This window comes from Indicator indicator, chromosome 21 (genome assembly GCF_027791375.1).
Source record: "Indicator indicator isolate 239-I01 chromosome 21, UM_Iind_1.1, whole genome shotgun sequence".
Lineage (NCBI taxonomy): Eukaryota > Metazoa > Chordata > Aves > Piciformes > Indicatoridae > Indicator > Indicator indicator.
In genome coordinates, this window is record NC_072030.1 from 3,358,404 (window position 1) to 3,371,643 (window position 13,240).

The 13,240-nt window shown below is 49.4% G+C and overlaps 1 protein-coding gene across 1 annotated transcript in view; it reads left to right on the forward strand.

Annotated features, from left to right (window-relative positions):
* BRSK2 (BR serine/threonine kinase 2) overlaps positions 1 to 13,240 on the forward strand; it is a 387,342-nt gene that overhangs the window by 269,014 nt on the left and 105,088 nt on the right. The window contains exon 4 of the mRNA XM_054390340.1: positions 12,740 to 12,880. Coding sequence (XP_054246315.1) covers positions 12,740 to 12,880 — 141 coding nt within the window. The remainder of the gene's footprint in view (positions 1 to 12,739; positions 12,881 to 13,240) is intronic.

Here is a 13,240-nt window from a genome sequence, read left to right on the forward strand (position 1 = left end):
GCAGTTGTCCCCCTGTTGGAGAAGCTGTTAGCATGGCAACCTCATGTCCCCACGCAGGCCACAGGAGATGGACTTTCCCTGGCCAAAGGGAACAAAGCTGACTGACACAGTTCTGCTGCAGGACTCCCGACAGGGCTGCTGTTATCTCTTTGATCTCCTTTGAGTAGCTTTATTGAAGGGTGCTAGGTAGTAGAAATGAGGTAGAATGAGATATCCTAGACCCACTCCATGCCCTTTGCTTCCAGATTGTTTAGTGTTTCTTGTTTCCCTTTCCAACTGTGTCTGTATAGGTCTGTACATTTCTGTTTAGAGATGCATACAGAGAGTTGTCTGCAGATGTATAGCAGCATAGAATTGTTTTGGTTGGAAGAGACACTTTAAGATCATCCAGTCCGACCATCAAGCCAATCAGATATTCACATTTAGCTTTCACATGTTGTGGGAGCTTTTATTTTTGCACCCCTGTGGTTCAGTTTGATCAGCACGTGGACCACGACTCTCCTTTGAGGGAAGGGGTGGGCATCAGAACACTCTTCTCTGAAATGCACTCTGCTCTTTTTGAAGCCCAGCAAGTCTCTTTCTCATCATTCAGCAGCACAATGCTGTCCCTGGGCAAGTGCCCAAGCCTTGCTGCAATGAACACAACACCACCACCTCCTGATTTCAGAGGTGAAGGTGCTTCCCAGTGAGCCAGAGAACACAATTAAAGCATCCCCCTACCCATGTACAGCTCACAGATCTGGCTCCTACAGGAGCAGCTGACAGCAGGAGTCCAAGCCTTGCAGCTCTGATGGTGTCTGCAGAGGCATTCACACTGCCAGTCCTCTCCCACAGGGTTTTCCTGTAATTTTGATTGTTTTTCCTGAAAAATAATTGTGAGCTGTCAGAGGATACAAGAAAGAGAAAAAAGGATCTTCTTCTGTTATTGGTAGCCCAGGGATTTGGCATTTGATCCCTCTGAAGGGAATCCCAAAAACCCAGCATGGTGAGGGCTGGAAGGGACCTCTAGGAATCATCCAGTCCAACCCCCCTGCTAAAGCAGGGCACCCACAGCAGCTTGCCCAGGATCACAATGCCCAGGTGGGGTTGGAAGCTCTCCAGAGAAGGAGAATCTGTGACCTCTCTGGGCAGCCTTCTCCAGGGCTCCAGCACCCTCCCAACAAAGAGGCTGTTCCTTAAGCTTAGGTGGAACCTCCTGGGTTCCAGTTTGTGCCCATTGCCCCTTGTCCTGTCCCTGGGCACCACTGACAAGAGTCTGGCCACATCCTCTTGCTCCCCACCCTTTAGCTCTTGCTGAGCACTCAGCAGATCCCCTCTGGGGCTGCTCTTCTCCAGGCTCAACAGCCCCAGGGCTCTCAGCCTTTCCTCTTCACAGAGCTGCTACAGGCTCCTCAGCATCTTTGTAGCCTCCACTGGACACTCTCCAGTAGTTCCCTGTCTCTCTTGAACTGGGGAGCTCAGAACTGGACCCAGGACTCCACATGTGACCTTCCTAGGTCATAGTACCTCTTAGAATAGAACAGAATGACCCTCAGCCTGGTGGTCACACTCTTCTTAATGCACCCAAACTTGTATAAAGGCAGAAGGAAGGTTCAGAATATTGGAGCAGCTCCAAGGGCTCAGTGCTGAAAATTAATTTCATTGTAGATAATGCTTCTTGGTAGTTTGATTGTGATGTAGGATATAAGAGAAGAAAACAGACCAGGACTGAAAGACAAAATGATATTCCATCTGAGCTCTGGTTATAATTAAGAGAAATATTCACAACCAGCTACTTTGGCCATTTTTTGTAGTTCCATTTTGGTTGGAAAAGCCCTTTAGGATCATCAAGTCCAACCATTCTCTAACTCCACCCGGTCTGGTGCTAAACTGTGTACCTTAGCACCACATCTCTGCTTCTTTTCTTCTGCTGCTGTCCTGTTTTAGTGCTGTCATGAGTTTGAAGCATGTGGAGCCAAAGGAAAGCCAGACAGCTGCAGGAGTGGGACCAGGGTATGTGAGCCTTTGAGTCCAGGGTAGGGCAACAGGCCAGGGGAAAGGGAGGACACACTGTGCTGAAGACAAGAGTCACCTCTTGCAGTAGGGTGCCAGGCTGGTCAGAGGTAGTGGTGATGGTTAATGCTACGCCCTGTCCACCATGGTCTTCAGAAGCTCTGTCCAAAAGCCTGAGGTCTGCATGCATACCAGGCAGGCCAGGATGCTGGGCTTGGGAGAAAACTAACCCATCATGGAGCAGTTCTGTGCCATGAGCAAAGCTCCCAGGGAGGTGCAGTTCCAGAGCCAGGGTTATCTTTGCATCCTTAATTGCTCTTTCACTCTTTGGAAGGCACCACTGTGTGTGTCTGGGCCATAGCTGTTAAAGCAAATCCCACTTAGCTCTGAAGAATAAACCCCAGGAGTAAATGGTCACTGGCAGAATGGCAGCAGGGAGCTGTGGGTGTTCACAGAAACATCCAGGTTGGAAAAGACCCTCAGGATCACCAAGTCCAACCATTACCCTACTCTACAAGGCTCACCCCTAAACCATAATCCCAAGCACCACATCCAAACCACCTTTAAACACATCCAGGCTTGGACTCCACCACCTCCCTGGGCAGCACATTCCAATGCCTGACCACTCTTTCCATGTAAAAATTTTTCCTATTGTCCAGTCCAAACCTACCCAGTGGTAGCTTGAGGCCATTCCCTCTTGTTCTGTCACTAATTACCTGTCAGAAGAGACCAGCACCAACCTTTCCACAACCTCCTTTCAGGTAGTTGTAGAGAGCAATGAGGTCTCCCCTCAGCCTCCTCTTTTCCAAACCAACCCACCCCAGCTCCTTCAGTCACTCTTCATCAGATTTATTCTCCAGGCCCTTCCCAGCTTCCTTGCCCTCCTCTGCTCCAGCACCTCCACATCTCTCTTGTACTGAGGTGCCCAAAACTGGACACAATATTCGAGGTGTGGCCTCCCCAGAGCTGAGTCCCAGGGGACAATCCCCTCCCTGCTCCTGCTGGGCACAGCATTTCTAATCCCAGCCAGGATGCCTTTGGCTTTCCTGGCCACCTGAGCACACTGTTTGGTCATATTCAGTTGGTCATATTCAGTGTTGTGTCAGCTCTGCCCATCCTGTGCTGAGGATCCCTCTGGCTGGATCCATTCCATCTCATGTGCCCAAAGAGGGTGGCTGCTGCAGTGCCTTGGCATGCATGACTACACACTGCTCAAAACACCTTTCAGCCCTGATAAATCAAAGGTACAGAGCACAGCAGCAGCATCTCCTGCTGCCTCTTTCTCCCCCACAAGTCCCAACCTGCTCAAATGCAACAAGCAAGCAAATGAAATCTGCATTCAGACCAGCATTCAAGAGTTAAAATTGCCTTCTAGACAAAAACAAAGCCTAACTTGTACACATTTCCATGCAGGCAAGGCAAAAATAAATAAAAAAAGCCATAGAGTTCCTGGTCTGGTGCCAAATTAGGGTTTAAAAATTCATGCCCACCATAAGAATTTATATAACTTGTGAATAATTTATAGGCTGCACCAATAACAAGGGGCTTAATATCTGATGGAGCTTATTTAATCAATAGAAAACAGTGGAGAGAAGAAGCTGTCAGAGAGCTGCCACATGTCAGTCTGGCTTGGTTAGCTTTTAACCTCTTCCCTGCTACACCTAGGTTCATCTTTGTAGATGAATCTTTACACAGAATCACAGAATCAGACAAGTTGGAAAAGACCTCCAAGATCCCCAAGTCCAACTGATCACCCAGCCCTAGCTCATCAACCAGACCATGGCACTGAGTGCCTCATCCAGGCTCTTCTTAAACACCTCCAGGGACACTGACCCCACCACCTCCCTGGGCAGCCCATTCCCAGGCCAATCTCTCTGTCTGGGAAGAACTTCTTGCTAACCTCCAGCCTAAACCTCCCCTGGCACAGCTTGAGACTGTGTCCTCTTGTTCTGCTGTTGCTTGCCTGGGAGAAGAGCCCAACCCCCACCTGGCTACAACCTCCCTTCAGGTAGTTGTAGAGAGCAATGAGGTCTGCCCTGAGCCTCCTCTTCTCCAGGCTGAACACCCCCAGCTCCCTCAGCCTCTCCTCATAGGGCATATGTGGAAGGATAGTTTGCAAGTAGCATGGAAGAGGAAGCACCAGGACTTCTTTCTTCTAGAAGATTTTCTCCAGCAGTCTGCCATTCCAGACAGATCTCTTTCTGATTCACCAGAGGACTGGAATGTGATGAGCTTCCCACCTCTCAGGTGAATGGGTCAAAAGGAGCAGTTAGTTCTTGTGAACATCTGCTGGGGGTTGTGGGTTACTGGGAGATGTTCAGAGCTGACCAGGATTGATGACAGTGCTAAGCACAGACCATTTGTGTGTGGGTCTGTGGCCAGATTTGAAGGGGTTTATACAGATATGATCACTAGCAAATACAGGGACAGAAAAGAGCTATGGATCACAGAATCCCACTAGGGTGGGGGTTGGAAGGGACCTCTAGACATCATCCACCTCCTGCTAAAGCAGGGCACCCACAGCAGCTTGTTCCAGGGGGTTGGAAGCTCTCCAGAGAAGGAGACTCCACAAGCTCTCAGGGCAGCCTGCTCCAGGGCTCCAGCACCCTCCCACCAAAGAGGTTTTTCCTTATGCTTGGCTGGAACCTCCTTCTTTCCAGTTTGTGCCTGCTGCCCCTTGTCCTATCCCTGGGCACCACTGATGAGAGTCTGGCCCCAGCCTCTTGACCAACTGATTACTATTGACCAGCATTGGTCAGATCCCCTCTGGGGCTGCTCTTCTCCAGGCTCAACAGCCCCAGGGGTCTCTGTGAGTCTTTCCTCCTCACAGAGCTGCTCCAGACCCCTCAGCAGCTTTGTAGCCTCTGCTGGACACTCTCCTGTATTTTGTTGTCTCTCTTGAACTGGGGAGCCCAGAAGTCAAGTGGAAGATGTCTCTGCCCATGGCAGGAGGTTGGAGCTAGACCTTTAAGGTCCCTTCCAACCCAAACCAGTCCACATAGAAGAGCAACCTATTTCTTCAGGTGTAAGCAATGTTGTGTGTAATATGTGTAAAAACTGTAACATTTAACCCAAACTGGATTATTAACTGGTTCCCTTCAGGCAGCTAATGACAAACCTTCTGCTGCCTGACTAAACCAAGAAGCTATGTGAGGTAGCTGCCATTCCTAGTGCACCAGAGAGTATTTCCTCCTTTCTTTGCATTTATCATACTTAGAGCTGCATTTCAGTAGCTGAAGGGGACCTCCAGGAAGGCTGGGGAGGGACTGTTTAGAAGGGCCTGTGGTGATAGGATGAGGGGCAACAGGTTGAAACTGGAGGAGGGGAGATTTAAGTTGGGCATTAGAAGGAAGTTCTGCACAATGAGGGTGGTGAAATACTGGAGCAGGTTGCCCAGGGATGTGGTTGAGACCTCATCCCTGGACACATTCAAGGTGAGACTTGATGTGACCCTGAGCAGCTTGATCTAGTTGGAGGTGTCCCTGCTGCCTGCAGGGTGTTGGACAAGATGCCCTTTGAGGATCCCTTGCAACCTGATGCAGTCTGTGAATCTGCTCCTTTTGTTACAGTCCTTCTCTGGAGGTCATATTGGGCTGCCTTGTCTCAGAGAGAGCTCTGAGAGTTACTCTTCAAAGCTCCTGAGGGCTTGAGTAAAGACACCCTTTCATAAAGTGCAGCACAGTGCCCCAGATGGGAAGGGGAAATCACCCCCAAAAGTGTCCTGGTTGCTGTTTTAAGTGAGGTCTTCACAGGATCATGGCACAGAGGCAGTCTGGCCACAGGGAAGAGCTCCCTGTGCTGGGCCTGGACAAGAATGGGACAAGTGGTGCACAGGGACGTGGTTTAGTGGTGACCTGGCAGTGCTGGATTAACAGTTGGACCTAATGATCTTAAAAGGTCTTTTCCAACCCAAATGATTCTGTGATTTAAAGCCAGAGCCTACAGCCTGGTGAATTTACAATGCACAACACAAAGCAGCTGTTGGAAGCCCTGTGATGGGGAAGTCCAAGCTGTTGTCAAGCATCACAGCCAAGAAGAGTCTTCAGGAAGGAGATGAAAAATAATGGTGGTGTAGCTGTGTCACTAACAGTGCTGCTCTTCCAAGGGTGGGGAGGATGAGAGCACAGAGTGATTTGCCTGGATCTTTAACTTGTGAATGGTGGAACCAGAGAGGTGGTAGATACTCCATCCCTGCAACCATTCCAAGTCAGGTTGGATGGGGGTCTGAGCAACCTGCTCCAGGTGCAGGTGTCCCTGGTGACTGCAGGAAGGTGTTGGACTGGATGAGCTTTGAAGGTCCTTTACAACCCAAACCATTCTGTGCTTCTGTGCTTCTGTGATCCTATGATTTGATATCTTAGCTTGTAGCAGGGACATGAGATGTCTTGTGGACCTTAATGTCTTTCTGAAAGCCAGCTGTGGCCTGTGAAAATCCTTCAGCCTCTTAAAACATGTCTAGGAAACAAGCAAGTGAGACTTTGAATATGAAGTTGGCTTCATACTGAGTTTCAGAAGCCTGATGTTGTCTTGCTTTTCCAGTGTCCTAGCAAGCAGAGAGGAAACTGGTGGTGAGGACAGCATGGAGGAGAAGGCACGAGGGCCCACAGGTGCTCATCCCAGCTCTGACACTGGGTGACTGTAACCCTGGACATGCCACTTTGCTTGACAGTTCCCTATCAGAAAAGAACAGCAGGTTGATCATTGTAACACTTCTCTCATGTGAAATGCAGGGGTTAGAAAAGCTGATGTGTGACCAGAGCATCCAGGATGGGAGAGCTAAGTGCTCTTACAGAGCCTTTCGTCCTGATGGAGCTCCTCTCTGTATTATCACAGCAGGTAGTGAGCCTGCTGCCAGCCAGAGCCTGGATCTTCCCTTTCCTTCAGCCTCCCTGCAGTGGCTGTTACAGAGCAGGTTTTCCTCTGACTGATGCTGTCAGAGTTGCATAGTCAGGATTGGAAAAAAAAAAAAATAAAAAGCAGCTTCTCATTCACCAATAAGTTACTTTTCATCTCCAAATGTAAGAGGAGAATTCTGGTTACTGTCCTGGGACTTTAGGAATGCTCTTGCTGGGAGAGGTAGCACTGTAGTCAGGTGAGAACTTGTCATAGGTGGGAAAGATGAAAGGAGAAACTCAGGAAAATACCTCTTAGTGTTTCTCTTCCCCCACAGGCTGTGTGTTATTTACCTTCTGCTAGCTCCTCCAAGAGCTGGCACCGGCACACTGCCAGTCCTGTGGCCCTTTGCTGAAGTAAAGGATTTTGGCTGCTGCTGCAGACTCAGGAGAGCTGGATTCCCTTCTGTGCCAGAGAGTCAGGGAAGATGTAGTGTCTGTATGCTTGGAATAATGCTCTTTCTTCCCTTTGCTGTCTCTGGCTTTTCAGAGTGTGTGTGTTCTCTTCTTTGATGGAGTCACTCAGCACCCCCCACACACAAAGACAGAGATGGATGGATGCAGCCAGACAGCCTTTAGTGGGGACTGGGTGAGAACTGGCACAGCACTCAGAGGTGCTTAAACCCCTCTTGTTGGACTGTTTGGGAATACTGCATCCAGTTCTGGTGCCTCCAACATAAGAAGGACATGGAACTGCTGGAATGGGTCCAGAGGAGGCCATGGAGATGGTCAGAAGGCTGCAGCACCTCCCCTGTGGGGACAGGCTGCAAGAGTTGGGGTTGTTGAGCCTGGAGAAGAGAAGGCTCTGGAAAGTCCTTAGAGCAGCCTTTCAGTACCTGAAGGGGGCTACAGGAGAGCTGGGGACGGACTATTTACAAGGGCTTGGAGTGATAGGGTGACAAGGAATGGATTGAAGCTTGAGGAAGGGAGATTTAGACTGGAGATTAGGAAGAAATTCTTGACAATGAAGGTGGTAAGACACTGGAATGGGTTGCCCAGGGAGGTTGTGGATGCCCCTTCCCTGGAGGTGTTCAAGGCCAGGCTGGATGAGGCCCTGAGCAACCTGGGCTGGTGGGAGGTGTCTCAAGGGCCCATGTCAGGGGGTTGGAACTGGATGATCTTTAAGGTCCCTTCCAACCCAAACTATTCTATGGATTTATGAAAGGTGTACTGCTGCTGTGCCATGTAATGTGCCAGCCACACACTGGCTTGCACAGAGAGGGAGGCAGGTGCTGAATCATGCCCTTGTTTAATCCCAGCTCTCCAAGTTGGGAGCTATCCTAACAGCCCCCACATCTCACTGGAGGGAACAGGGAACCAGCTGCAAATGCAAACAGAGAGATCCCAGCTGCAGCATCCCCACCTAGCACTGGTGCCATGCTCCCTGCAGCATTTCCTTCTTGCTCTTGATCCTTCTCACTCCTGTCACGTCAGGGGCTTTGTCAGATCAGAATGCATCATGGCTGCACTCCTCTGTGTCCCTTGACTTGTCACAGGCACAAAGCTGTTTCAACTGTTCTGCCCCCTTGCTCATTTCCATTATTGTCTCTGGTGCTTCTCGGTGGGCAAGCAAAAAAACAAAAAAGAAAAAAAAGAAAGAACCACCTTGTAAATGCTCCCTGGCTTTCAATTTGGTTTATTTTTCATACAACATGTCAGGGCATTTTTTTTGTTGAGTGTTTTTAATAAGATGAAGTTGATGAAAATAAATTGCTTTGTAGCTCCTGCTGTGGGTGACAGGAATGCTGGGTCTGTGATTTTCCCAACCTATGCCTTTGAAAGCCGTGTGGAGGGGGTTTTGCTTGCCTCCAACTGCAGTCAGCCCCCTGAAACAGCTCCCCAGTATATCAGAGGTTGGAAGGGGCCTCAAGAGATCATCAGGTCCAACCAACCTGATGTGAGGTAGCTGCCATTCCTAGTGCACCAGAGAGTATTTCCTCCTTTCTTTGCATTTATCATACTTAGAGCTGCATTTCAGTAGCTGAAGGGGACCTCCAGGAAGGCTGGGGAGGGACTGTTTAGAAGGGCCTGTGGTGATAGGATGAGGGGCAACAGGTTGAAACTGGAGGAGGGGAGATTTAAGTTGGGCATTAGAAGGAAGTTCTGCACAATGAGGGTGGTGAAATACTGGAGCAGGTTGCCCAGGGATGTGGTTGAGACCTCATCCCTGGACACACTCAAGGTGAGACTTGATGTGACCCTGAGCAGCTTGATCTTAGTTGGAGGTGTCCCTGCTGCCTGCAGGGTGTTGGACAAGATGCCCTTTGAGGATCCCTTGCAACCTGATGCAGTCTGTGAATCTGCTCCTTTTGTTACAGTCCTTCTCTGGAGGTCATATTGGGCTGCCTTGTCTCAGAGAGAGCTCTGAGAGTTACTCTTCAAAGCTCCTGAGGGCTTGAGTAAAGACACCCTTTCATAAAGTGCAGCACAGTGCCCCAGATGGGAAGGGGAAATCACCCCCAAAAGTGTCCTGGTTGCTGTTTCAAGTGAGGTCTTCACAGGATCATGGCACAGAGGCAGTCTGGCCACAGGGAAGAGCTCCCTGTGCTGGGCCTGGACAAGAATGGGACAAGTGGTGCACAGGGACGTGGTTTAGTGGTGACCTGGCAGTGCTGGATTAACAGTTGGACCTAATGATCTTAAAAGGTCTTTTCCAACCCAAATGATTCTGTGATTTAAAGCCAGAGCCTACAGCCTGGTGAATTTACAATGCACAACACAAAGCAGCTGTTGGAAGCCCTGTGATGGGGAAGTCCAAGCTGTTGTCAAGCATCACAGCCAAGAAGAGTCTTCAGGAAGGAGATGAAAAATAATGGTGGTGTAGCTGTGTCACTAACAGTGCTGCTCTTCCAAGGGTGGGGAGGATGAGAGCACAGAGTCCAACCCCCCTGCCAGAGCAGGATCACTTCAGGTAGTCCACACAGGAACACATCCAGGTGGGTTTGGAAAGTCTCCAGAGAAAGACACCTCCTAGCACACACAGCAGCCAGCAATTGGAGGGTTGTTTTGGGGTTTTTTGGGTGGGTGGGGGAAGATGCATAGCTGGATGCAGCTTATTGTGATTTTAAGGAAACCTTCTTGTGGCCTTCCAGTATCTGAAGGGGCTACAAGAAAGCTGGGGAGGGACTTTTTAGGGTGTCAGGGAGTGATAGGACTGGGGGAATGGAACAAAAATAGAAATGGGTAGATTCAGATTGGATGTTAGGAAGAAGTTCTTCCCCATGAGGGTGGTGAGAGACTGGCACAGGTTGCCCAGGGAGGTGGTGGAAGCCTCATCCCTGGAGGTTTTTGCAGCCAGGCTGGATGTGGCTGTGAGCAACCTGCTGTGGTGTGAGGTGTCCCTGCCCGTGGCAGGGATGTTGGAACTGGCTGAGCCTTGAGGTGCCTTCCAACCCTGACAATTCTATGATTAGGCTGGGCACAGTGAGAGAGGGAGCAGTCAGGGAGGATTTTAGGATTGATTCTGTGCCAGGTTTGGCTCTGCTGGATGAGATGGGTTAGCCAGATCTGTCTCTAGTATGAGAGGAAGAATGGGTTAGACAGCAAAGCCTCTCACCAGAGTGTCAGCTAGCCAAGGCTTGGCAAGTGAGGACTGGGACTTGAAAATGTGGACCTCACATTGTACATGGCTCCTGCAATGTCAACTTTCTTCTGAGTGGTTCAAGGTCTTGTTTAGAAAATGTGATGTGGATAAAGGGTGATCTCCAGTTAACCAAAGGGTTCTTAGTTGACTGTCTGGTAACTCCTTGTCTCTTCTGAGAGAGGAGATAACCCATGTATTCCAAATGTGATGTTCACAGCAAGATTTTTGTCTTTTTGTTACTCATTTCAATGAAGCAAAGGTCACTGTTGCCATATTTCTTGTAACCATTTCTGTTTTGATTTAAAAAAACTGCAGAAGATACCATTTTAATTCCTTAAGGTTTAGCATTTCACTTTGTTGTCCACTGGGATGGAAAAAGTCCAGGGAGGTTTGAAGCAATCCTCTTGCCAACAGAAATCTGTTCACAGGATCAAAGGATCACAGGATGTTAGGGGTTGGAAGGGACCTCTGGAGATCATCCAGTCCAACCCCCCTGCCAGAGCAGGACCAGAGAATCCAACACAGGTCCCACAGGAACACATCCAGACAGGGCAGGAAAGTCTCCAGAGAAGGAGACTCCACAACCTCTCTGGGCAGCCTGCTCCAGGGCTCTGTGACCCTTACAGTAATGAAGTTCCTCCTCATGTTGAGGTGGAACAACCTCTGTTGTTCTGTGCTGGAGTTTCCATCCATTGCCTCTTGTCCTATCACAGGGCACAAGTGAGCAGAGCCTGTCCCTTCCCTCTTGACTCCCAGCCCTCAGGTATTTATAGGCATTGATCAGATCCCTCTCAGTCTTCTCCTCTCCAGACCAAACAGCCCCAGGTCTCTCAGCCTCTCCTCATCAGGCAGTGCTCCAGTCCCTTCAGCATCCTTGTAGCCTCTGTTGAACTCTCTCCATCAGATCCCTGTCCCTCTTGAACTGTTCTGAGGCTGTGTTATATCTGGTTTAGGTTTAAATGGCTCAGGTGATGGTGTTCCTGCCACTGGCCTGGATCACTTTCATTACCCTACTTACAACCAGGTGGGCCACCCACAGCAAATCTTTCCCTTCCAGGAGATTTTCTCCCTTCTCTTTCTGACAGCCAGCAGGTCTGTGGAAGGCCTGGGACTTCTTCTTGCTCCCAGGTCCCTGCTGTGCTGCGCTGATTTACTTGGTGTCACATTTTTCACATGAAGCTGCAATGCAAGACAGCTCCTCCAGCAAATCACTGCTCTTCAGCAGCAAAGGACAGACAGGGAACTACTGGACAGAGTCCAGCAGAGGCTACAAAGATGCTGAAGGGCCTGTGAGCCTCTCTGTGAGGAGGAAAGGCTGAGAGACCTGGGGCTGTTTAGCCTGGAGAAGAGCAGCCCCAGAGGGGATCTGAGCAATGCTCAGCAAGAGCTAAAGGGTGGGGGGCAAGATGCTGGGGCCAGACTCATCAGTGGTGCCCAGGGACAGGACAAGGGGCAATGGGCACAAACTGGAACCCAGGAGTTCCACCTAAGCTTAAGGAAAGCCTTCTTTGCTGTGAGAGTGCTGGAGCCCTGGAGCAGGCACCAGGGAGGTTACAGAGTCTCCTTCTCTGGAGAGCTTCCAACCCCCCCTGGCCATTTTGATCCTGGGCAAGCTGCTGTGGGTGCTCCTGCTCTAAGCATGGGGGTTGGACTGAATGGTCTCCAGAGATACCTTCCAACTCCTACTAATCTGTAATTCTGTGAGTCTGAGAAAAGGTGAGGCCCTTAGGCAGGCTGCACACATGTAGTCCTTTTTCTCTTTTTTCATCATTTAAACTATTCACCTAGTTTTTATATGTTTTTCATTCCCTCTGGTTTGTTGGCATCTTCCTGGTTCTCAGGTCTCCATGGTAGAACAGTGTGTGAGTGCAGCTTTGCCACAGGAACTTGCAGCTTGGTCGAGGGACCTGAGTCTTTCTAGCATGCACTCATACCCTACCATAGCTTTAAGAGCTGCTGTGAAAGCTAACATCTGGTTATTGTCTTCTTTCCCCTCCTGATTTTTGTCCTCTGGATCCTCTTTTACTATTATATTGAACAGTGAATCCAGCTGGGGTGTGGCTGAAGGCTGCAGAACTGCTGTTACAAATATGACTCATTCCTGAGTTTAAAATTCTGATTCCTTTTTCACTGTTCTTCCCAGAAGTGTTCTCCTTGATTGCATGTAAATAGAGATGTTTGCCTGTGACTGGGCGAGGGGCTTGCTGTGCTAAGGTGCTTACAAGATGCTGTGCTGAGGTGCTTACAAGATGCTGGCTGTGTTATTTCCTAGGTATTTGGTGCTAGAACACGTGTCAGGTGGGGAGCTCTTCGACTATCTGGTAAAAAAGGGAAGATTGACACCAAAAGAAGCCAGGAAGTTCTTCCGACAAATCATCTCTGCTTTAGACTTCTGCCATAGTCATTCAATATGGTGAGTACCAGCCCTGTCCAGTGGGAGCTACCTGTGGTGGCAAAACCTGGGGGAAAGGAAAGGAAAGGAAAAGAAAGGGAAGGGGGCTTGTCTCCGGATGCTTTGACTTACTTGGAATGGTTTTAAGACTGTCTTTAATTTTTCTTCTCACAAAGTTCGAGCAGAGAAAGTGACAGGGTGTAAATAAGTCACTGCTGGGTGTAAGAAAGAAAAACAGTGATTGTTCTAAACACTTCCATTGGGGAGAGAGAAATGTTTGAGAAGCACTACTCAAAACAAAGTGGGGCAGTCAGGCAGTCTGTCTTCTCCCAGTCTGTCTGCCTGCTTCTTTTCTGGCTGAAGGTGACACACATACTGACC